The sequence below is a fragment of the Pan paniscus genome, chromosome 1 (genome assembly GCF_029289425.2).
Source record: "Pan paniscus chromosome 1, NHGRI_mPanPan1-v2.0_pri, whole genome shotgun sequence".
In the NCBI taxonomy this organism is placed as follows: Eukaryota; Metazoa; Chordata; class Mammalia; order Primates; family Hominidae; genus Pan; species Pan paniscus.
The window spans coordinates 227,455,772-227,481,454 of NC_073249.2; the positions used below are offsets into that span (position 1 = coordinate 227,455,772).

The 25,683-nt window shown below is 35.4% G+C and overlaps 1 protein-coding gene across 24 annotated transcripts in view; it reads left to right on the top strand.

Moving 5' to 3' along the window:
* The first annotated feature begins 515 nt into the window (after nt 1-515).
* The window catches only part of LOC129392931 (zinc-regulated GTPase metalloprotein activator 1A-like), a 46,840-nt gene continuing 21,672 nt past the window's right edge, over nt 516-25,683 (top strand). For 13 of the 24 annotated variants that reach the window (XM_063595270.1, XM_063595267.1, XM_055099997.2 and 10 more), the window contains exons 1-8: nt 516-793; nt 3,826-3,912; nt 6,259-6,355; nt 7,456-7,547; nt 15,563-15,622; nt 17,155-17,192; nt 23,077-23,123; nt 24,803-24,889. In XM_063595270.1, the coding sequence (XP_063451340.1) occupies nt 655-793; nt 3,826-3,912; nt 6,259-6,355; nt 7,456-7,547; nt 15,563-15,622; nt 17,155-17,192; nt 23,077-23,123; nt 24,803-24,889 (647 nt within the window). In that variant the 5' untranslated portion in view covers nt 516-654. Of the gene's footprint in view, nt 794-1,789; nt 1,888-3,825; nt 3,913-6,258; nt 7,245-7,455; nt 7,548-15,562; nt 15,623-17,154; nt 17,193-23,076; nt 23,124-24,802; nt 24,890-25,683 lie in introns of those variants that run through there. The other 11 variants (XM_063595271.1, XM_055100024.2, XM_055099973.2 and 8 more) reach the window with 4 other exon arrangements.

The following is a 25,683-nucleotide window of genomic DNA, read 5'->3' on the forward strand; positions in this document are numbered from 1 at the left end:
CACACCAGCATGGCACATGTATACAAATGTAACTAACCTGCACAATGTGCACATGTACCCTAAAACTTAAAGTATAATTAAAAAAAAAAAACATAGAAACTATGAAGGACTAGCAACACACATAAAGCCATTATCTTGTAAAAAAAAAAAATTGTAATGTTATAACCTTCCATTCTTTCCCCTATGAATTAAAACTTTTTTTTTTTTTTTTAATGAGACTAAAAAATCAAGCTGATAAAATCTATGCCCTGTGGGAACTGGTTAGGTCAGGCTACCCACTCCAGATTTCCAGCAGGCTGGCCTCAGCTCTACCTACAGCCAGTAGCTTATTAAGGCTCTAGGCGCCAGTGACACCTTCAGACAGGTGGTTAGTGCGCCCTAAGGACTCTCCGCAGCGTCGCTCAGGTTCACAGAACACGCCCAGGGGCGTGTCCAGCTGTCGTCGGGGAGAGCCCACCTCCCCGGGGGGTGTGGCTAAGGGACGAGGCACTTCTCGTCCAGAGCCCAGGTAATCCGGGCGGGATCAGCTGGCGTCGCGATGTGATGACGTCAGGCCCCGGGCAGGCCTGGAGTGGCGCGCTGGGCGTGCGCGGCTGCAGTATGGCGGGTTGGTCCCAGCGGTTCAGCTGAGGTAGGGACGTGCTGTAGGCCGGAATGTTACCGGCTGTTGGATCTGCGGATGAGGAAGAGGATTGTCCTGAATTGGTTCCCATTGAGACGACGCAAAGCGAGGAGGAGGAAAAGTCTGGCCTCGGCGCCAAGATCCCAGTCACAATCATCACCGGGTATTTAGGTAACTAACCATCCCAGTCACAAAATGCCGTGAACTCTGGTGTCGTGGGATTTTGCGGGCTGCCGGTGCCTCTTCTCCTGAGGCATTGGGGCCTCATGATCAAGAGCAAATGTCTTTGAGGTAGGGGCTGGGTCACTTGCTTCTCGTAGGGGTTACCTCTCATCTTGGGAGTTAATGATGCCCGGTCCCCTCTGCGTTCGATTCCCGTTTCTCAAGTGAGATGGAAAGTTAGCCTTTGAAACAAGGCTTTGAAGCTAAGACACGCCCCCCAATTGTCTCTGTGACCTCTTACCAGGTTATCTTACCTTCCTGACGCTCATCTACCTCACCTGAAAATGGAAAAATACCTGTCACCTGGGAAACAGGGCCGGAACCACCTACCTATTGCCGTGAAAGGATGTCCCGTCTGTAAAATGCCCGACACGTGGGGCTTTCGTCAGTAGATTCCCCTTCCCCACGAGCCACAGTCCTCCAGCCAGTTGGCAGGAAGTGCTCCCATCTTAAACACTTTTTTTTGGAGGTCTGTTTGTAAACCACTGCGTAGGAAGTAAGAATAAAATCTCTGTCCTCCAAGACTATTTCTCAAACTAAGAACGTTGAGAGTGTACAGGGATACTCGAAACCACAAGTTTGTGAAGTTGGTAGTTTCGTGAAGGGCGGTTTATGCACTTACACTAGAAGTTTCTTACTGGAAAAGTTTGAGAAATATATTTTTAAACCTTACAGTTAAATAGAAGGGCTAGAACAAATATATGACTGTGTTAGAAGTTTGGAAAAAGTTAAGAAATGTAAATAAAATGATACTGTTTCCGGGAAATAATATTCCTAGTTGTTGCTAGAGACAGGTACAGACTTGGGCCACTTCGTGACCTTTTATGTAAAAATAAGAAATAACTGCTTTTGTTTTTTTAAAAACTTTGTAGACTGTAAGTTTATTCCCGTTTTTTGCTCGGAAGTAATTTTATAAAGGAATTTATTTTTGGCGTTTCCCCACAGTTATTCAGAGGCTGCTCTGCTGAGAAGATGAACAAATTTCTTGTCCAAAACAATGTATTTCAAACGTGCCCCTCGGGCCTTTCCCGTGTTGCTCACTGGTAGGTCAGTAGATCATTGGAGAAAATGATCTGAAGCTCAGGAGTGAGAATTAATACCAGCAACCTTGTTGCTGAATCTAGGGATAGTTTCACTCCTATCCCTGACCATTTTCCCTTTTTGAAACACTGTTCTTTTGGCTTCTATTACATTTTTCTTCTGATTTTTCCACCTGCTTCTCTGGCTTCTTTTTAAGGCTCCATCCTCCTTCCCCCTTTGTCCATCTTTAGCTACACACCTGTGTAATTTCTATTTTGATGTCCTACAACTTAAAACTTAACATGTCTGAAACTTCATCTGTTACCATCCCCCCAAATCCTGCTTCTGTGATCCCAACCATTTGGAATACTCTAAAAGCCTCCTGACTAATCTGGAGTCTTGCTGCCCTTTAATTTATTCGTTGCATGTTAGCCTTAATGATCTTTATAAATGTCAATCCGACTGCGTCACACCTTTCAGTGGCGTCCCTATGGGTTAAAATTCAAATTCCTTAACATGAATTACAAGGACCTGTAGGATCTGGATCTTGCCAACCTTTCCAGCCTGCCAAATTGGCCCCGCACAATGAACTAATGTTACTTCAAAGGTGCCAAGTGTTTTAGCCCCTTGGAATAGGTACTTTTTTACTGTGACTCCTCTGGCTAGATGTCCCTCTTAGGTTCTCCATAGCATTTTGTGCATCTCCTATTGAATATGTCACCCTGTGACATAATTGCCTCCTTATTCACTGAATTCCCCTCCATTCCCCCCTTCCCTTAATATTTCTAAGCTCTATGAAGGCAAAGACTATCTTGTTCACTTTTTCACCAAGGCCCAGCATAAATCTGTAACGTATTAGAAACCTTCGAATGAATGAACTATGTCTTAAAGTGTTTTTTTTTTCATAATATGGTTAAAAAGCCCTAGTAAATCTTCTCTTAGAAGATTTCTTACATTCACCCTTTCCTTTCAGTTTTCACATCACTGCCCTGTGAAACACTCATGTTCAGGGCCTCTGTCTCAGGCTTGGACTGGTTTTAAGATCTTCCTCATTGCCCTAAGTCTCTCTCTTCCATTCTATACTTCATATTTTTGTGATGTTGAGCTTCCTAAAGTACTCTAAATATAAGCCTTCATCTCTTAAAAAGCTTTGAAAGGAATATGACCTAAAAGATATTAATACCCTAATACTCCGTAAAATCTTCCTAGTTATAGGAAGATCTAGTTATATACTAGAAAACTTAATGTATTTCAGAAGACATGTATAGCCTACATGTAAAAGTTTTTAGCAGCACTGTAATAGTAAAACACTGGAAACAAACCAAATGTCCAACAAAAAAAAAAAGATAAAGAAATGATATAGTCATACAATTGAACTACAATACTATGCAGTTAGGATTTTCTTTTTTTCCTCTATGAATTTTAGTGTGTACGGTTCACAAGACTATTTTTTTTCTACTGGAGATTGACATATTGGGTTTCATATGCCACCTGCTGGATAAAGTTGGTATAGCTTTATGAATTTATCTTACTGAACATTCTGTCCATTGTTGACACTACCTCGCTCTATTCCCCATTTCATAAAAACTTTTATAGATTTTTTAAAGCATACTATAAGTAGCCATATAGTCAGCCTGAAGTTGCGTCTCGTTAATGTTGAAATAAAAGGTCATTATAAATAAAAGAGTGTGTGTAAATTTTAGGGAAGGTTAGGCTGGGTTGAAGAAACTGTTTCAACTTGTAGGAGTGTTTGTAAATATTTATAAAATTTTATGTCTACATAAAGTATTTTGCAACAGGTTTCAAAGGATGCTTTAATCTTATCCTCTAGGATATTCTATACTAAAATAATATATGAAAAATAGCATGCAAATTCTCAAAAACGTTAGGATTCTTTATATGTTTTTTGTATCTTTAAAATTATTTTGAATTTTTTTATTTACAAAAAATATGTTTTATAGGTGCTGGGAAGACAACACTTCTGAACTATATTTTGACAGAGCAACATAGTAAAAGAGTAGCGGTCATTTTAAATGAATTTGGGGAAGGTAAGTAAAGTTCAATAAATGTCATGTTGCAAGATTTTGTGTGACTGTTTATTCCTCTGGTGAATTGATATTCCATATTTAAAAATGAAAATGCAAGGTATTGTATTGATGTGGATAGCTTTAGAAAAATTAGATTAATTTCTGTTAAGATTTATATGGGTTGAGATACTGAAATTAGTTTTAATAAAATTTTATTTTGTATAACTTTGGAGTTCTTATTAACAGAATTAAACTACATTTTTACCTGAAATAAATGACTCCAGAAGTAAAAATCTAGACATATGAAAAAACGTTTATTTTTTGTTTTATTTTATTTTTTTTGAGATGGAGTCTCTCTCTGTCACCAGGCTGGAGTGCAGTGGTGCAATCTCAGCTCACTGCCACCTCTGTCTCCTGGGTTAAAGTGATTCTCCTGCCTCAGCCTCCCGAGTAGCTGGGACTACAGGCGTGCGCCACCATGCCCAGATAATTTTTGTATTTTTAGTAGAGACAGGGTTTCACCATGTTGGCCAGGATGGTCTTGATTGAGCTCCTGGCCTTGTGATCCACCCGCCTCGGCCTCCCAAAGTTGCTGGGATTACAGGCATGAGGCACCATGCCTGGCCAAAAAATGTTTTTTTTAGGAATTAGAAAGGCACTTTTGTATGGACTCTATTGCAACTCATGAAAAATATTTGAAAATGCTTCTGTTATTAGTTAACTTTGTTTAATGTTTATTATCTGCAATGCAGTTAAAACTCAGTATTTTAAAAATAAGGTAAACATATGGTCTTTATCCTCATGTATTTTAAGTTATCTGTGAAAATAAGTGTGCTTAACTTCTCAACTGAAATATTAAACTGTAGTCAAAAAAATAGCTCTAGACACAATACTTCTGTTATCTTTATAGGAGTTTTTCTTCATAAGTATGAATTGTAATCAAAGCTCACTTCTAGCCAAAAAACAATATCTATTAAACGATTTCTTTTAAAATGTACTATTTTTTTTCAGTTGTAAAAAGTAAAAGAGCTAGGTTTTATGAACAGGATGGGAAGCCAGTTATATTCGATTTCTGGTTTTAATAAACTAAAGAGAAAAGTGCTTTTTAGGCAAAAATCCTGAGATTTCTAATAACAGACTGTTTTTTTCATCATCTTATTAAATAACCTATTGCACACTGATTACATTTATTCTTACTATTTTCTTTATTTTTTCCCAGATCATTTTTGCAATTTTATTTTTCACAGCATTCTCAATACTTTTCTTCATGTTTCATTAATGTTCTGTATATAGTCCGAATTCTGTAGCAACCTCTTTAGAAGCTCTTTATTAATACCTAGCTGAAATATAAAAAATATGTAAGTGTAAAACTACTCGATTTTATGGGAGCTCATTTGCTTAGTGGACTTTTAGAACTTCACCATTTGGTATATTTCTTTATTAGAGGAAAAGTAAAACATTTAAAATAATTCTTATAGATAACAAGCATTTCAAATATAGTTTATTCTTTCTTAAGTAAGTATTGCTAGGAAAATATGTGAATTTGACTAAAAGTTTAGGTTTTTTTTTTTTTTTTTTTTTTTTTTTGAGATGGAGTCTCGCTGTGTTGCCCAGGCTGGAGTGCAGTGGCACAGTCTCGGGTCACTGCACCCTCCGCCTCCCGGGTTCACGCCATTCTCCTGCCTCAGCCACCTGAGTAGCTGGGACTACAGGCGCCCGCTACCTCACCTGGCTAATTTTTTGTAATTTTAGTAGAGATGAGGTTTCATTGTGTTAGCGAGGATGGTCTCGATCTCCTGACCTCGTGATCCGCCCGCCTTGGCCTCCCTATAAGTTTAATTTTTAAATGAGCACATGGTACACTGGCCAAAAACCTTCCTCAAGATGAACTAGGGTTTTTACTCATTGGGAATATTCAGCAGTTTGTCTAACAGAAACAATTTAGAAGAAGAATGAAAAGAAAAAGATAGATAAGGCGGTCTCTTAAGAGGTTGAAGGGCATACAAAATCCAGTATATAAAACATACTAGTCTATTTAGAAAGTTTACCCTGGACAAGAAAAAAATGCCTTCAAGATAGCTACTTTATTAAGAAATGGGGGTGGCCAAGTAAGAGGCCTAAGGAGGAAGTAGGTATGTTTATTAGTTTAGGATGTGTCTTTTTCAGGGCTTAAGTCATCTTAAATAAAAGCTAAAATAATGTAGTGTACTGTAATTTAGATATCGAGGCTGCATGAATAAAATGAAAGAATATAAGTTATAAAATGCAGTTTCTGCTTTAAGATCTCCATTATTGCATTATCCTCATCTTTGTTTTTTGTTGGCTAATGGACATAAGCTAAAGAGTGCTGTTTGTTAATTATTCTAGGAAGTGCGCTGGAGAAATCCTTAGCTGTCAGCCAAGGTGGAGAGCTCTATGAAGAGTGGCTGGAACTTAGAAACGGTTGCCTCTGCTGTTCAGTGAAGTGAGGAATGTGTTTACTGTGTACATGGTTTACTAGAAATGTTTATTGATTATATTTCCAGCTTTAATTTTCTTGAGTAATTTAACTGAATTTACACAGTTTGCTTCATTGTATTTTCAAACAAATAGAAAATAAACTTATTAGGAAGCATTTTCTTAAAGTGTTTCTTGCTGTCTTTTCTATCTGCTCTAATGTTTTGGTCCTTTTATTGAGTTTTTATTGCTTTTGATGTCAGGGCTTATTTAATCTGTAGTGCATGAAAGTCTCATATGTAAAAAATGATTATTCTGAATTTAATCTGTCATTGGTCATATTTCTAAGTGTTCAACCTTATAAAAAAAATAAATGACTATCAAAAAAGAGAAAAACCTTACATTATGTTCTACTAGTTAAGTTTTCAAGGACAGTGTTCACTAGTCTACCATAGACCCTAGAAGAGTTACCCAACACATAGTAGCACTCAAATATTTGTTGAATGAATTATAAAAATGACTACTTGTACTGTTAATTTTGTGTATTCTAGTGAATTAAATCTCTTCGGCATCATTTACTCCCTTAGGTATTTGACTCTGTGTCAAATGTTTTGGCAAGGATAAAATTATAACAGACTTTCTTGAACAACCAAAATGTAATCTATTAAGGATTTTCCTTCACTTTTGATAAAATAAGAAAAAAGGAAATTAAAACCTTGCATCCTAATGTAAAATAGAATTATATGGTGTTTAATATCAGTGTCCCTTTAGCTATTATATTAAACTACTATAGTTAATAAATTTTATCATTATTTTGTATGTTGGTTTTTAAAAATTTCATAAAGCTATAAAAAGATACTTGGTCAGATAAAGTTTCCTCTGCTTTTAATTTTAATAAAGTATTATTATGTATATGATTTCTTTTTCCCTATTATATATATGCGTCTATTGTTTTCTCACTGGTAAATATGGGACGGACATTTTGTTAGAAGGCTAGAAGTGAGTTAAATTTTCACATTCCTAAGGATACTTTTGTCTTGGGTTGTTGAATACATTTTAAAGTGTTTATAATAATCACTTCAAAATATTTAGGTAGTTAACTGTAAGTTATGTTTTGGTATTCTCCAGGGACAGTGGCCTTAGAGCTATTGAGAATTTGATGCAAAAGAAGGGGAAATTTGATTACATACTGTTAGAGACCACTGGATTAGCAGATCCTGGTAAGAAGCGAGATTATTAATAACCAGAATATAGTTCTGTGATATATTGTAAATAGATGTATTAGAGGAATATCTAAAATGAGTATTAAAGCTTTTGTTAGTATTAAACCAAAAACTTTTTTTGGTTTAAATGAGGAAAAGTACTTGGTTGTCATTTTCTTTGGCAGTTGAATGAATGATCAGAGTATTTCTTGGTACTTTTAAGCTGTTAATAGAATTTGAAGTTTTATTGATTGACTTAGGATTATTTGTAAGAACAGAAGTTGTTAAAAATAAGGACATGTAGGAAGAGCAGAGACGTTCTACCTCTAAGTACAGTTGTCCCTTGGCATCCATGGGGTATTAGTTGCAGAACCTCTGAGGATACCAAAATCTATTAATGTTCAAGTCCCTTACATAAAATGGTGTAGTATTTGCCTATAACCTATGCACATCCTCCCATATACTTTAAATCATCTGTAGATTACTTATAATACCTAATACAATGTAAGTGCTGTGTAAGTAGTTATTATATTGCATTGATAAGGTAATCATGACAAGAAACTCTAAACTCTACTATGGAAAGCTACACAGAGTCAACCTGTTTCTAACAATGGGTTTCTGTTACCTTCTTACCAAGCTCTAATTCTTGATAAAGTCTGTTTATTTTCCCCAAATAACTTTTAGATAAAATCTTTATTTTCAGTTTGCATAAAAGTTAGTGCTTATTCTGTGAATCTGACCCATACCATTATTTTCTTTTTGATCTGGGTCTCTGGCATTGGGGCGATTTGTAAAACTATGTTAAAGTATTTGGGGGTAATTTACTAAACAGGTCATAGTTGTCCAAAAGAAATATTGAAGTATCCTGAGAGTTCAAATGCGATCAGTGGTTATTGTAATTAAAACAATTACATAATAACATCATCCCCATGTTTTCAAAGTAGTATTGAATTAGGCTATTTTGGTCCTTATAGTAGGCATGGGTTTTCATACCTTTCTGATAAATCTGACTGATGATAGGACTTGGACTAATATGTTGGCATTAAATATTATTTGAATCTGGTAAGAAAGAAAAATATATTGTATGCTTTTATTAGAAATAGCAAATATCAGTTTATTTCATCATAGCCAGTTTTGCCATTTTATAGACAAAAACTTGATACTTTTGAGAGTTTAATTAAACACGATTCAGCTTTTCAGAGGAAGAAAGAAAAACTAAAGATCACAGAGAAAGCTTTTATACAAATTGTAGTTATAAAAAATGTTAATGTTTCTTGCTTCTAACTTTCTTTACAATAAAGATTTTATTGTTTGGGTAAAGATGGAACATTCATTGTAAAAAATTTAAATACCTAAAAAATACAAAGAAGAAAGTTGAAAAGTAATCATCTCACTATTGTGATATACAAGTAGGGGCTGGGCATGGTGGCTCATGCCTGTAATCCCAGCACTTTGGGAGGCTGAGGCAGGTGGATCCCTTGAGGCCAGGAGTTCAAGACCAGCCTAGCCAACATGGTGAAATCCAGTCTCTACTGAAAATTCAAAAACTAGCCAGGCGTTGTGGCGCACCCCATAATCCCAGCTACTCAGGAGGCTAAGGCATGAGAATCGCTTGAAAGCTGGGAGGCGGAGGTTGCGGTGAGCCGAGATCACGCCACTGCACTCCAGCCCAGGCAACAGAGCAAGACTGTATACACACACACACACACGCACATGCACACACACACACACACATTCATACACACACACACAAGTAGGTAAATTTTATTCCAGGGATCTCTCTATGCCAGTGCTACTTGGTAGTATGTTGAATGGCAGCCTCAGCCTCAGCTGGGAGCTTGTTAGAAATGCAAATTCTTGACCAACCCAGATCTACTGAATTGGAATCTCTAAGGGAGGGGGTCAAGCAAGCTGTTTTTAATAAGCCCTTCAGGTGATTCTTATACTGTACAGCCATACCGCAGGGATGTTGTGGGCTTAGTTCCATATCACTGCAGTAAACTGAATATCACAATAGAGTGAGTCACACACATTTTTTTGTTTCCCATTGCATATAAAAGTTATGTGTTTTGGCCGGGTATGATGTCACAGGCCTGTAGTCCCAGCTACTTGGGAGGATCACTTGAGCTCAGGAGTTTGAGGCTGCAGTGAGTCATGATTGCACCACTGCACTCCAGCCTGGATGACAGCATGAGACCCCATTTCTTAAAAAAAAAAAAAAAAAAAAAAAAGCTGTGTTTATACTATACTGTAGTCTATAAAATGTGTAATAGAATTGTCTAAAAAACATACATACCTTAATTAAAAATATTTATTGCTAAAAAATGCTAACGATCATCTCAGCTTTCAGCAAGTCATAATCTTTTTGCTGGTAGAGGGTCTTGCCACAATGTTGATGGGTGCTGACCAATCAGGGTAGCAGTTACTGAAGGTTGGGGTGGCTATCGCAATTTCATAAGATGATAATGAAGTTTGCTGCATTAGTTGACTCTCCCTTTCATAGAAGATGTCTCTATAGCACATGATGCTATTTGATAGCATTTTACCCACAGTGTGACTTCTTTCAAAATTGGAGTCAGTCCTCTCAAACCCTGCTCTATCAATGAAGCTTCTGTCATATTTTAAATCCTTTGTTGTCATTTCGACAGTGTTCATAGCATCTTCACCAGGAGTAGATTCCATCTCAAGAAACCACGTTCTTTTCCCGTCCATAAGAAACAACTTCTCATTAGTTAAAGTTTTCTTATGAGATTGCAGGAATTGAGTCACATCTTCAGACTCCCCTTCTAATTCTAGTTCTCTTACTGTTTCCACCACATCTGCAGTTATTTCCTCCATTGAAGTCTGGAATCCCTCAAAGTCATCTGTGAGGGCTGGAATCATCTTTCAAACTCATTCATGTTGATACTTTGATCTCCCATGAATCACAAATGTTCTTAATGGCATCTAGAATGATGAATCCTTTCCAGAAGGTTTTCAATTTACTTTGCCCAGATCCATCAGAGGAATCACTGTCTATGGTAGCTATAGCCTTATGAAATATATTTCTTAAATAAGACTTAAAAGTCAAAGTTACTCCTTGATCAGTGGGCTGCAGAATGGATGTTGTGTTAGCAGGCATGAAAACAACATTAATCTCCTTGTACATCTCCATCACAGCTCTTGGGTGATCAGGTGCGTTGTCAATGAGCAATAGTGTTTTGAAGGAATCTTTTCTAAGCAGTAGATCTCAATGGTGGGCTTAAAATAAACCATGCTGTAAACAGATGTGCTGTCATCTAGGCTTTATTATTTATAGAAAACAGGCAGAGGAGATTTAGCATAATTCTTAATGGCCCTAGAATTTTCAGGATGGTAAATGATTATTGGCTTCAACTTGAAGTCACCAGCTGCTTTAGCCTCTAACAAGAGAGTCAGCCTGTCGTTTGAATCTTTGAAGCCAGGCATTGACTTCTCTATAGCTATGAAAGTCCTAAATGGCATCTTCTTCCAAAAGGAGGCCATTTCATCTCCATTAAAAATCTGTTGCTGGCCGGGCTCGGTGGCTCATGCCTGTAATCTCAGCACTTTGGGAGGCCGAGGTGGGCAGATCACGAGTTCAGGAGTTCAAGACCAGCCTGGCCAACATAGTGAAACCCCATCTTGACTAAAAATACCAAAAATTAGCCTGGCTTGGTGGTGGGAGCCTGTAATCCCAGTTACTTGGGAGGCTGAGGCAGGAGAATGGCTTGAACCCGGGAGGCGGAGGTGGCAGTGAGCTGAGATTGCACATTGCACTCCAGCCTGGGTGACAGAGCGAGACTCCATCTCAAAATAAATAAATAAATAAATAAAAAATAAGTCTGTTGCTTAGTGTAGCTACTTTCATGAATGATGTTAGCTACATCTTCTAGGTAGTTTACTACAGCTTCTATATCAGCATTTGCTGCTTTCCCTTGCACTTTTATGTTATGGAGATGGCTTCTTTCTTTAAATCTTGTGAACCAACCTCTGCTACCTTCCAACTTTTCTTCTCTAGCTTCCTCACCTCTCTCAGCCTTCATAGAACTGAAGAGAGTTAGGGTTGCTCTGAATTAGGCTTTGGCTTAAGGGAACATTGTGGCTTGTTTGATCATCTATCCAGACCACTTCATATCAGCAATAAGGCTGTTTTATTATCATTTGTGTGTTTACTGGAGTAGCACTTTTAATTTCCTTCAAGAACTTTTCCTTTGCATTCACAACTTAGCTAACTGGCTCAAGAGACCTAGCTTTTGGCGTATCTTGGCTTTCAACATAACTTCCTCACTAAGCATAATCATTTCTAGCTCTTGATTTAAAGTGAGAAACAGGTGACTGTTCCTTTCACTTGAACACTTAGAGGCCATTGTAGGATATTAATTGGCCTAGTTTCATGTTGATCATATTCTTTATGTTGTCATGGTTCTGTCATAATTCTTTTAGTTCTATGTTTTAATAGTTTTGGTGCTCATTACCAGTACTGTTGCTTCTCCATTCCCGAGTTAGTCTATCTCCTGATTGAATTTCATTGTCAGGCAGTCTTTTCAAGTTACAGGTACTGCATGCATTCTTTGGGTTCTTATACACTTCATTGATTCAAAATATTTGTCTTTTGTTTTTATATTACTTGAAGGATTACTTGGCTAGGTATAAAATTTATCAGTCACACTTTTTTCCCCCTCAACTTTGTAAATGTTGTTCCATAATCTCCTAGTGTTTGATTGGCTGGATTTCTTTGTGCAATGTTTTCTCCTTTTATTAGGAAGAATTTGTGAGTATTATAGTCTCTGAGTTTCAATGCTTGCTGTTTTCTTTAATGCTTGAGAATGTCTGTCTATTGCTTTCGTTCCTGAAAAATAACTTGTTTGGGAACACTTTCATTAGAACTTTGTGGTCACTGTTTTATTATTTTGGGACATCTAGTGTTACTGTAGAAAAGTCTGATTTTTCTCCCTCCCTCCTTGAAGGCACTGTTTTTTTTTTAAATCTAAAATGCCTGAGAGTTTTCTTCTTTATTTTTGAAATTCAGTAATATAAACAAGGTATATCTAAGTGTCACTTATAATCATTTTTCCCTAAATTATAATATGCCCTTAGTTCTTCTAAGAACATTTTCCTTGTTTATTACCATGAATACTTTTTTTTGGTCAAATTATTAGATCCTCTACTTCATGACACCAGTTTTTTTAATACTGAATTTTCTTTTGTTCTTCGTATGTATTCTAATTGCTTTGATTTTGTCTTTTCAGATGCTGTGATCATCTGAAGGCTTTCTTTTTGTCAATAATTCTGTTTTCTCCAGTGTCTGTCCTGTTTTTGATATTTTAAATGAATTAATTGGTTAAATCATTGTGTTATATAGGCTCTAAGTTTCTTTAGCACTACAAACTGCATTTTCATCTTATTCTGCTTCTTCTTGCTTTTGAGCTTGTTTATTATAAGGTTGTATTGTTTTCAAGTTCTTCATTATGATGAAGTTGTTGAGAATTTTCTTTAGTTTTTATTGGGTTGTGTATCCTTCCAGAATGGGTTCTTTGCCACTTGTGTGCCCTATTCATTTCTTCATTTTGTGTTCTTTCTTGCTTTTTATTCCCTGTATGTGTGTGTTTCTTTTTGTCAGGCTGTAATACATATGCATACATGTTTCTTCTTGATATGGGAGAACTTCTATGTGGTGCTGATGGGAAATATTTTTAATACTCCACTCTCCTTACCCAAGTTTGTTTTTCTCCTGAGCCCTAGTTTGAAAGCTGTATATTGTTGGAGTGGAGGGAAAGAGAAGGGAAAAGTGGTGATTCAGAGAGCCAAAGGGGGCAATGTGGCTTTTAGGCTCTGCTCTCTTGAAGTACCAAGTATCTCACTCTTGGGTCTGCCCAACTGCTTATGAATAAAATTCCTTTGCCTTGTATGGGGACATCATTCGACCTCAGACCTCTCATTTCTCTTTGTTCTGAGCCCTAGAATGTGACCTGACCTTCTCCTTCCCAAAGCATGGAGATGGTTAAAACTCACTCTTGAAATTTTTTTGTTGACTTTTCCCTGTGTTGCTTATTCATTCCTCGGCTCTACTTTTTGCCATTTTGGAGTGTATTTCTGGTAAGTGTTTAGGATTTTGTAAACTATTTCCCTACAACCTCTTATTGGAGGTAGGGGTAGAGTTGGGAATGACCATCAATCACCTATAACTTTGTTTCTTATTTTGACTATCAGTCTTCAAAATTTATGGCAGGCTCTTTTATATTTGGTTGCTGCTAATAAAATGTTGGCCTTTTTGTTTTATTTTTTATTTTTTGTTTTATTAGATTTTGAAGAAGGGAGATTCTAAAATGTAGTTCAGGTTTTCTCAGTGTCAGCACAAATAACATTTTGGGTTGGATCATTATTTGTTGTGAGGGGGTTGCCCTGTGCAGAGTAGGATATTTAACAACATCCCTGGCTTCTACCCACTAGATGCCAGTAGCATTCCCCTAGTTAAGACAACCAAAAACATCTTCAGACATTGCCAAATATTCCCTGGGGAGAAAAGCACCCTGGTTTGAGAGCCACTGATCAATTTTGTTCATTCATCTTTACTCCTCCTAAATACCTACATCCAAATTTTAAATAGATCTTTCTCATGTAGTCTGGCAAGTATTATATCAAAGATAAATACCAGTTTTAGAATAAAGCATTAATATACTCTTGCATTTCAACTTAAGAGGCAAATATTAACAGTAGGATTTGTAAACTATTTATTGGAATAAAAATCAATGAATTTTTAAAAATTACAAAATGATTTATGTATGTTAGATATTTTACTGAGTGAAAAAATTCATGCTTTTTTAAATGACTTATTGTTTGGAGTAGTGATACAGTAGGTTTAATTTTCCCCCTCATTAATTAAAATCATGTTTTAGCCAAGAAAGTGAACAAAATTCTTATTGGCAATTCAGTTGTTTCCCGTTTTGGAGACTGACACTCTCCAGTTCTAAGTTAAATAATCGTCATGGTAAAGTAATTTCCTTGAAAAGAACGGACATTGATTCAGCCCCTGTTACTCACAAATCCTATTTGAGTCAAATTGGAAAACTATTAAGTTTTTGGGAAAAAAGTCAATAGGTATCAGGAAACCATTAGATCTTGTGGCCCTTGCTATATCTTGCATGAGTAATCACTGTAAACAGCTGACAGGTATTTCATTGTTGACACCGAGTGATGCTTGGGGGACCACATCTTGTCAGAGTAGGTGGACAGCTTTAGACGTTGGAATGAGTTTGATTATCCTTGTTTTTCTCCTACACTCATTCTTTTAGACAGCCCTGTCACTAACTGGGCCTGTGATGCTTTCAAAAATCAAATACTTTCCTTGCTGTCGGTTTTCTTTTTCTTGCGTTGTGGCATACTAATCAGGGTATGTGGTTTGGTACTGAACCAATTTCTGTCAAAAGCAAGTTTTAATTTATTATTTAGGAAAAATTTTTCCTAAGACCCAGGTTTTATACAGTACTAAATAAATAGTGTGAGAAATAATTAGTAATGCCATAGAGTATATAATTTTACTTCTAGTTCTACACAGATTGCAAGTAAATTTTTTTTGGGCAAGTGATTTTGGAATTATCTATGTTTTGTTTTCCTTTTCCTTTAGAGTGATAATTCACTATTTATGATTGAATGATTATCATATTAAAGAGGTGAGAAAATAAAAATAAGTCTGATGTGCACAAAGCCATACTGCTCAAATTGTTTGATAATATCTGTTAATTAAATTATTATGGCATTGGTAGAAGAATGATGTTTTGTTTATATGTGGTTAGAATTGGTCTTTTTTAAAGGAAATAACGAGAGATGGAAATGGAATGGGTATAAATAGTAAAAGGTTCTGTCACTATAATTCCCTTTTGCTATAAATAGTTAAAGGTTCTATCACTATAATTTCCATAAGAAGATATATGTGTTTACCTGTTAGTTTTATCAGGGCAAATTAAAACATGGATAGAATCATGTTTCTCAGTGTGAAGAAATATTTTTATTTGATGAATATTATATATTTTCAGGTGCAGTGGCTTCTGTGTTTTGGGTTGATGCTGAATTAGGGAGTGATATTTACCTTGATGGTAAGTTAAAAAACAGTTTTCTTTTATCTTTCTTGTTTTTTTTTTTTTCTGAGACAGAGTCTCACTTTGTTGCCCAGACTGGAGTGCATGGAGTGCAGTGGCATGATCTCGGCTCACTGCAACTTTTACCTCCTGGGTTCAAGTGATTCTCCTGCCTCAGCCTCCCGAGTAGCTGGGACTACAGGCGTGCACCATCGTACCTGGCTAATTTTTGGATTTTTAGTAGAGACGGGGTTTCGCCATGTTGGCCTGACTGGTCTTGAACCCCTGACTTCAGGTGATCCGCCAGCCTCGGCCTCCCAAAGTGCTGGGATTACAGGCATGAGCCACCACACCCTGCCTCTTTTGTTTTTAAGTAAAATCTTTATGGTTAAGCTTATTGTTGTTCATTCATATTATAACTTTAATTCCTTGCATTGTTGTTCTTTTCACACTTTAGTTTAATGATGAAATCTTTGTTCATATAGATTAAAAAACCCCAGACAGTGGTGGAACTCGATGTCACTCAACTTCGAATTTAGTGCTTCCACTAAGGTTTTCTTTAAAAAAAAAAAAAATGCTTTGTAGGTTTTCTGTATCCTCTGTTGTTTGATTTATGCCCTTAATATAATGTTAGAGCCTTTTATTTTAATCCGCCAGGCAATATGAGGATCATATTTTTGCTTTTATTTTCTCTTGAAGATAAGAATTAAACACTCCTCCCTTACTTTATTTACCTGAACACTTTTGGGCAATGACATGCCTTCATTGAAAATATATTAGAAACTTTCTTAGTTAAGCGACTATGTTTTCTCCCTTTCTCTTTCCCTTTTTCACCTTTTTAAAAACCAGTCGAAATTTTTTACTTTTTCAAAAGTAATAATCATTAAGAAATTTAAGAATTATTAAGCTGGGCCCCATCATTGAGCTCTAATATATGTGGCGGGTAACTGGTTGAATTCCTTAGGCATAATTAAACTCATTCTTTTGTTATCAGCATATATTCAGAGATTGCAAAATGAATTGGTAGTTTGGAAACTTAGGCATATGTTATGTAAAACATTTATGAGTTGGATTTGGATTTGGTGAGAGATGTTAGGAATGATACCTTAAGATGTCTCATTCTTTAGGCAATAATTTAAATCTTAAGAAAAGTCTTGATTTTGATTATGTGAAAATAAACTAGAAATAACCTGTCTTATGTACTTATCACATTTGACTATGTTATGAAATTTGACTTATATTTTGGATTGTAAGCTTTTTCAGTGCCAAGGAAATCTTATTTTCTTATTTATTTAATTTAACATTTTTATTTGTTTTATATCTTCTCTAGTGCCTTAAAGTAGTGCTAGCCACTCATGAAACACATTGACTTATTACTGGAATTTAATTAAATGGCAGCACTGGCAAGAGAAAAAAACAGTACATTGTTTTATTGAGTAGTATTTGTGAACTGAAATAGGTTAGTTTTAATTTTCATTCTGAAGTATGGTTGCATAAATATTAATAAACATTCTTTTTAAAAAGTGATTAAAATGTTTTTTCCTTTGTAGGTATCATAACTATTGTGGATTCAAAATATGGATTAAAAGTAAGTTGAAAGATTGCTATGAGTGGCTCATTATTGAGAGCTGGGAATATGGGGATTGATTGTTTAATTTTCTTTATGTTTGTATCTGAAATTTTCTTTAACAAAAACCTTTCTCAAAAAGATATCCTGAACAATAGGTGAAATTTGTGTTTTAATTATTAGTTTGTGTTAAATATTTCTTTTCTATTACTCTGAGTTTGAGTTGGTGATAAAATTTGGAATTATAATTTGTAATAAGCATATGGGGTTAGGATAGAGTTTGGTATGTATAACTCTTCACAAGGATTCAACCCCAATATTGGTAAGTTTTTCTGTTCCATAGAAGAAGCTGAGCTTGATAAAGCATCTGAGATCTTATTTTTCTTGTTAAATTACTATTAAACACACACTGGAAATGAGTTTTTAAAAAATATTGAAGACCTAGGTGATGGGTTAATAGGTGCAGGAAACCACCATGGCACCTGTTTACCTATGTAACAAACCTGCACATCCCGAGCATGTACCCTGGAACTTAAAATTTAAAAAGTACATATCGAAGAAAATCAGGATATACACATAGGATTAGTAAGAAGACTCTCTCCATTAAAAGGCATCTTGCATCACTTCTTGGTCTTTTGGCTGAGATCAAGTGTAAAAGACATCCTGCTATGAATGTTTTTGTTAACTTCTAAGGTCCTAGAATGCATTTAAATGAGGTTTAATTTATAAAATGCATTTAGTAAGATCTTTAAAAGTATGTTGTTACATACAGTAAAATGATGTTTCTCAACTTCCCAAGTGAAATACCACTAAAGGCAGAAGAGAATGAAATCATCCCACCCACTGACCCGTTCCCAATCTGAGCATATGGATAGGGCCCAAAGCAGTAAGTTCTTAGAAGTTTAAATTCAGTGTTTAAAAATTAGTGTCTGTTTTGTATCCAACCTCATATCTGAACGTGTTAATTTTTTTTTTTTTTTGAGACAGAGTCTCACTCTGTTGCCCAGGCTGGAGTGCAGTGGCACCATCTTGGCTCACTGCAACCTCCACCTCCCAGGTTCAAGCGATTCCCTTGTCTCAGCCTCCTGAGTATCTGGGATTACAGGTGCACACCACCATGCCCAGCTAATTTTGTATTTTTAGTAGAGACCGGATTTTACCATGTTGACCAGCCTGGTCATGAACTCCTGACCTCAAGTGATCCACCTGCCTCGGCCTCCCAAAGTGCTGGGATTACAGGCATGAGCCACCACGCCCGGCCTGAACTTGTTAATGTTTAAGTTTGCTTTTTTTTCCCCAAATCTTTGCTGAAATTATGCTCTAAGGGGATATGTCAGGTTTGTCAAATAGCTACCAATACCTCTTCACTGGGTCTTCTCTCCCTCGTTGATAGAGTGCCCTAATTTGAAAAGTTTGGAAGAAAACTCCTTTTTTAGAGTTTAAAATCTCAATTTATGAATTTATGAATATAATTTAAGAATCAAAGAATGATCCCAAATACAGTATTACAGTTTCACGCAGAAAAATTCCAATGACTGTTGGAAATCATATTTCTTGCAAAATGCTTATGGAGGTAGCAAAAAAGCCCCAAATTATTCATTTTGAATGTTTATTATAGGCATGTTTGAATCTACCTCTTCCATAAATTTATTACAAAATTTGATATACCTATGTGACAGATAACTGCTAAGACATTTTTTTTTATTTTGATAGACTGAAAATGCCATGCCAAAAGTCAAACTGTTTATGTATTTTATGATTATAGGAATAATTTTATATGTATCGTTGGGTATGGAGAAGAGTTAAATAGAATCTATTATCAGCATGATAGAGGCCAAAAAAACAAAGCAACATTCTGAATAATGCAAACACAGTAAACGTTTAACCTCCTGCTACCTTGATAAAACCTCTTAAATTATTAAATCAGTATACCTACACAAAACTGACACACTGTCAGGATAATGGAAACTTTAGATTTTCTAAGTCGGATGCCAGATAAATAACTTTGCCTTGATATAAAGAATTTTCCAACTTGTCCAATTCCTCTGGTTGCAAAGCTTGACCTCAGTAGCTGCTTGTGATTCAGAGAATTCTGAGGCAGTACAAGTAATGACACTTGGATAATGGGCAGCAATTTAAGAATGTCATGCTTCACAGAGCCAGCCCATCACAAGTAAATTTGAGAAATGGTACCCTGTGGCCAGCCAGCCAAATTGAAACTGAAGTGGTAATTGATATCATGGGGTATCATGCTAATAGGATTGTCACCCATTGATCTGAAATATTCATTTTTTAATCATAGGCAAAGAATTGGACAACTTAAAATGACAGCTCTCTATTCTCAGGACTTGACACCCAGGCTACTGACATTGTTCTTTTCAGTTCCACAAATGTGACAGCATTTAATGCAATAGAAGCAATGAATGAAGTTACCCAGAGAAGGTCAAGTGAGAGGTTTCTTCTTGGTTCCTCTGTTATATTGCACAATCTGTTGAAACAATTCAGTCAGAAAACAGTTAGCTTGGAAAAGATCAGAACAATAAATAGACTGACATTATGCAATAATTTTTTAAAAACTAAAATAGTGTTACATCTGTAACCAATCCATTTGAAAGAAATAGTTCCTGCTGCTGCTTTTTAAAAATGACACCAGACGTCTTTGACACTAGATTTATTTCCACTCTGGTCAACAGCAGTGTTCTTTCATAGCCAGTGGGTTTTAAGATAGTTTTTTCTTTTCTTTCTTTCTCTTTTTTCGGTCCTGCTTCTTTCTTTCTTTCTGCAGAAAAGGACACCCTATAGCCCTTCATGAATTTAGGTCTACAGTGGTGTTATTTCAGAGAGTTCCTTTGTTTCTCTCCCTAACCCCCCCAGCTTTATTGAGGTATAATTGACAAGTAAGAATTATATATATTTAAGGTATACAATGTGTGAAATATAAAACAATCGAGCTAGTTAACCTATCCATCACCTCACATTGCTATTTTTTTGAGAGGGGGTGGTAAGAACAATTAAGATCTATGTTTTAGCAGATTCAAGTATACAATAGAATTAACTACAGTCATCATGCTGTAATTAGCTCTCCATGACTTATGCATCTTGTATAACAAACTTTGTATTCTTTGACCAACATCTCACACCACTCCCCTTTAATTTCCTTTGTTTCTTGTGGTAAGTTAAATTGGGGTTTTGATCCTTAGCCTTTTGAATATGTTGGATTAATTAGTATCAAAATTATTTTTGTCTTTTTTGATATATAAGCAAAAGCCATAGTTGTTAAGCAGAGATAAGGAATACTTTGGACATCTATGTAGTATAAAATATTTAAAAAATATTTTGCAAAAATTTTTTCTTCACTTATACAGGTGGAATAGAATGCCAAAATTTCCATTTTGTTTTATTTTATAAATGAAAGTCATCTGACTTAATGACCAAATGGTATATAATGTATTATTGGAGAATGTTCTTTTGAATAGAAGACATTGATTTTATACTTTTTGCAGAGTTTGACTTGGGAAGGTAGGAAGTCACATGAGGGAAATGCAGGGCTGATGTCTAAAGAAAATAAATGTTAATATGCACTTATTTTTTAAAATGTTTGTATAGCTTTCCTATGGGCATAGAAGAGGACATTTATCTCTTCTGCTATAATTATATATGATTACATATAATTTTAATACAGCTGTAAATATTGGCAGGCTCTCATTTGGGGTGATTTTCATTTATTTTTATATTTGATACTTTCTGACTGCCTGGAAGTAGTAAAACGTTAGTCTACCACTGTTAGCTTTGAGTGAAGAATTCTAATATTTTGGAGAGGTAAATGCATTTAAAACATTGCACATTACCTTGTGAAACTAACATTGTATTAGTTACATTTAGGCATGGAAATGCAAAAACAAATCTGTAATTCTTCTGTCATATCATTTTTATGCCTCACAAACTCATAGCCAAATAACCCCAATTTCATATGTTAAAAAAGCTTTCATAAGGTCAATAATATAATATCTTGAAAAATATTTCAGTTTAAAAAGAATTTTCAGTACTATAGGATCATTCAGAGGCAGATGCCTTGCCAAAAATATATCATTGTTAAGTAGATTTACTGCTTAATGGGAAGAGATTTGTTGCTGCATGTTAGATGGCATTTTTCATGTAACATCTTTTATGTATCCCCACAACAGGAGGTGTTAATTACAATTCATTCAACAAATATGTCTTGAGCCTTTGTGCCAGGCACCATTCCAAGGTCTGTTAGCAGCCTCATTCTCTAGAGGCAGAGTATATAACAATAGGACTTGTTGTAGCCTCAGGCCAAGATGAATTATGAAAAAAATATTAAACTTGATCTTTTGGCATGGAATGATTTTTGATACAATACTTGTCAAGTTCTGTGACTTCAATAATTGCAGAGTGGATCTGCAGTTGAATTGAACAAGATTTTGCCTGAAGTAGAAGTATCATTGCCATGATTTTATTTCAGTTTTGTTTTCCTCAAAATAGAATTTGCTGAACTTTTAGAAGGAAAAAATGTTTCTTCTATAGACCTAATCAAGCTTGTTAAATAAAATTATTACCTGCTTGCTCTGAGATTCCAAACTATTCAGATACCCCTAATGATCATCTCCCCGTGAATTATGAAACTGGTTTGGCTCTGATATATGGTTATTGACATTTGTGTAGCATTGTACACAGACTGATTTTATGTGGCATAAAAGATTTCACAAAGACTTTAAAATTATGTTCATTTTACTTGATGGGTGTGTGTTCAATTAAAAAAAAAGTCCCTGTGATTGTATATAAAATATAGTATCCTGTGATGATGAGGGTGTTAGATTTAGTTTCTTCCTTTATAAATGAAAATAGCCATCTCCCATAATTATTATGAAAGCTAAATGAGAAAAATGTATATAATTTATAAAGTTAGATTCAAGGATTTAATTCATTTGTAAAGTTGGCTTCAAATATAGAGTATTACTATAATCTAGTTGCCTCTAAACCTCAGTAGCCAGCTTTTTATTGTGACAGGGAACCTCTATTGAGGTTTGAGGTAATGAGGGTAAAAGTGTAATTTCCCAGAGAAGAAGCTTGTGATGTTGATGATGTTAGGGATGTAAACAGGATTATGAGGGGGGGAAAAAAAAAACAGACAACAAAACTTGCCTCCAGAGAGATGAAAACTACCACTTGGGCTCTAAGTCAGTGTCAAAATATTTTTTGGAGTTAGCCTGACTCTGGAGAGGTCAGTAAAATAAACAGTTGCACTGAGAGGCCAGATTAGCAAGTATAGGTTTCTAAATGATAAACTGCTTTTAGGCTAGAATCAGGGCTGAATCAGCCTTCCCACCACTTATTTGTTTCTAGGGTGTTTGAAAGGCCTAGTACTGAGTTCACGTGGTGCATGATTGTGGGCTGGGGTGTAGGGAAGTATTTTAGATTCTAATATGGGGGTTTGGTGTGAAGGGAAGTATATTAGATTCTAAGAAAGTATATTTCAGTGGTTATCCTTTTTTAAAAATAAGTAATAATGAATATTTAGAACCAGAACAGTTTTGTAAGAAGGAAAATACCTAAAATCTGAACTGTAATCTTCTATGTTTTTATGACATTATGTGAATCAAAGGGGTTTTCCTTTTAAGTAAAAGAAAAGGTCAGGAGTATGAAATCCTAAGCGCTCTTCCTCCCCGTATAAAACCCCACAGGTTCACTTGTAGAAAAAAATTGCAAATGGGGAAGAAAAATGCTTTCAGCTAGAAAAGTTAGTTTTGGATTTGTGTATTCAGTAACAGAACATGTTGAAGTTTTTATTAGATGCAAGAAAATGTCTCTAAAGTAAAATCCTTTGTGTTGACATTAGATTTTTTATTGTATTATAGTAACTTTATTCAAACTTTTTTTTGTTTAGCATTTAACAGAAGAGAAACCTGATGGCCTTATCAATGAAGCTACTAGGTATTCATATTTAAAGTATATATTGATTGCTGGCTAATTGTAAAGAGAAAAATCACTAAGATGAAAACCAAAAACAAACTAAGAAAATTTAAAACATAGTCAAGGAAAATTTATTTTTTTTTTCCCTTAGTTGAATTATTGCTATCTATTTATAATGATCTCATAACTGAACTTTTACTTAAAGTCATTTTTGTCGTAGCATAAAGTGAATGCTGAACACAGGAGTTCTGTAATTTTGAGGAACTCGGGAAATATTAACATTTAAAAATATTTTCTTGTCATACAATTTCTTTGGGATTGAAGATTTTATATATATATATATGTATAATAATAATAATAATTATTTTTTGAGACAGAATCTCACTCTGTCACCCAGGCTGAAGTGCAGGCTCACTGCAACCTCTGCCTCCCAGGTTCAAGCGATTCTCCTGCCTCAGCCTCCCAAGTAGCTGGGATTACAGGCACCCGCCACCATGCCCAGCTAATTTTTGCATTTTTTTAAAATTATTTTATTTTATTTTATTTTTTTTTAGTAGAGATGGGGTTTCACCATGTTGGCCAGGCTGGTCTCGAGCTCCTGACCTCAGGTGATCCACCCGCCTCGGCCTCCCAAAGTGCTGGGATTACAGGCATGAATCCACTGCGCCTGGCTGAACTTAAGTATTTTTATAACTTTTTTCCTTATGAAAATATGGTTATTATAGAAAATATAAATAAGCCAAATAGAAAATAGCCAAATTGGATTTGTGATGTACATACTGTTGAAACCTGCTCTTTCAGTGAACTAAAGTTAATTTAGTTTTGAGAATTTAGTTGTATTCTTTGAGATAAAGCATAAGACCCTGAATAATTGAGGAAAATTGAAAGAATTTCCAGTTTTACTATCCTGTTAATAGAAAATAGAGCTTCTGATTATTATCATCTACTTTGTTATCTAGCATTCAGTCAACTGGATTCTTTACAGAGATAATATACAGTATATTTATAGTGATAAAGAAGACATATGGGCAATATCCTGATATATCTTCTGAAGTATAGCTTATTTTTTTTAAGAAATGGAGTCTTGCTATGTTGCCCAGGTTGGACTTGAACTCCTGGGCTTAAGGGATCCTCCCTCCTCAGCCTCCTAAGTAGCCAGGACTACAGGTGTGCTCTACCATGCCCAGCTCTGAAGTATAGTTTTAAAAAACCTGTTTAATACAGTTTTTAGTATTAAGTGAAGTTATTCTATTTCTTTGAAAATTTTGGTAAATATTACAGTATTTTAGTAGGTAAACTCTTCTTCTTTTTACCATATTGGATATCTGAATTTTATGCTTTTCTTCACAAAGAAAATTATGAGTTTAAAATCATCCTTTTGATTGTAAACTTTTTGAGACTTATCTTTGTAGCACAAGAGTAGCAAGTAACAGAACTTAGTAAATACTTTGCGAATGGGTAATGTGAAATCTGAACTTGCATAGTAATGAATACAATTCATTCACATTGAAAAATTAGCGGATTAGGAGTAAACTGAATCACTCCTATAGAGCACTATATAATTCTTAACTGATATATTGATCTACGTGAGGTGTTTTTATTTATTTTTAATTTGTTAACATTTCTCTTTTGATGTATTAATCTGCATGCGTGTATATTATTTAAAATTTCTTAACATTTCTTTTTGTTTGCTATTTTAGGCAAGTTGCTTTGGCAGATATCATTCTCATTAATAAAACAGACTTGGTGCCAGAAGAAGATGTAAAGAAATTAAGAACGACAATTAGGTACAAAATGATAAGTGTGTTAAGTGCCTACAGATCCATATTGTATACACAGAATATTTTTTACTCTGATTGTTGCCCTGTAGAAACTTAAGGTATAAGGTTGACCTGCTTCAAGAACGTTAGGGAATCACATATATTGTTGATGGCTAATTGTTATATAAATGGTAATACATAAAATTAGTCCCCAGTGCTTGCAGAATATAGTTCACAGTTAATAGACTGATATTCAGGGTCTTCTCACTCCATCTTTCTTTTCCTGTCTTCTCTTTGACTCTTTTCTAATGTCAATCTTCCCTAACTTTACCCAGGATGGTTAATTCACTTTCCCATGGATGCATCCTGTCAGTTCCTGTCTTTACTCATAATGTATTCTCACTCTGCCAATCCCTGAGTTCTTTCTTGTTCTGTTTTTTTTTTTTTTTAAATTTATTCTATAGAGCCTATTCTGTCTCTCCCCACTTCCTATGTGAAGTCTTCCCTGACTCAAGTGGTCTCAGTTTTCTCTGAACTCTTGTTGACTTCATCTTCCTTAACTGTCAACCATGCCTTGTCGTCCAGCTTGCTTTAATATCTTCTTTGTCCATAGCCAAGGCTGATCAGCATAGGACAATCAGGACAATATGAATGATGCTCAAATACGTGCTAACAGTCATTTTGCTGACTGTTCTGGAGACTCCCATTCCTTTTGAAAACAAAGATGGACTTTTCAAATGAGGTTATAGTTCAGGGGCTTTGTTTTGAATTATTTTGTAAGACCTGAACTAATAAAAGCCCTATACAGAGAGACATTCGGT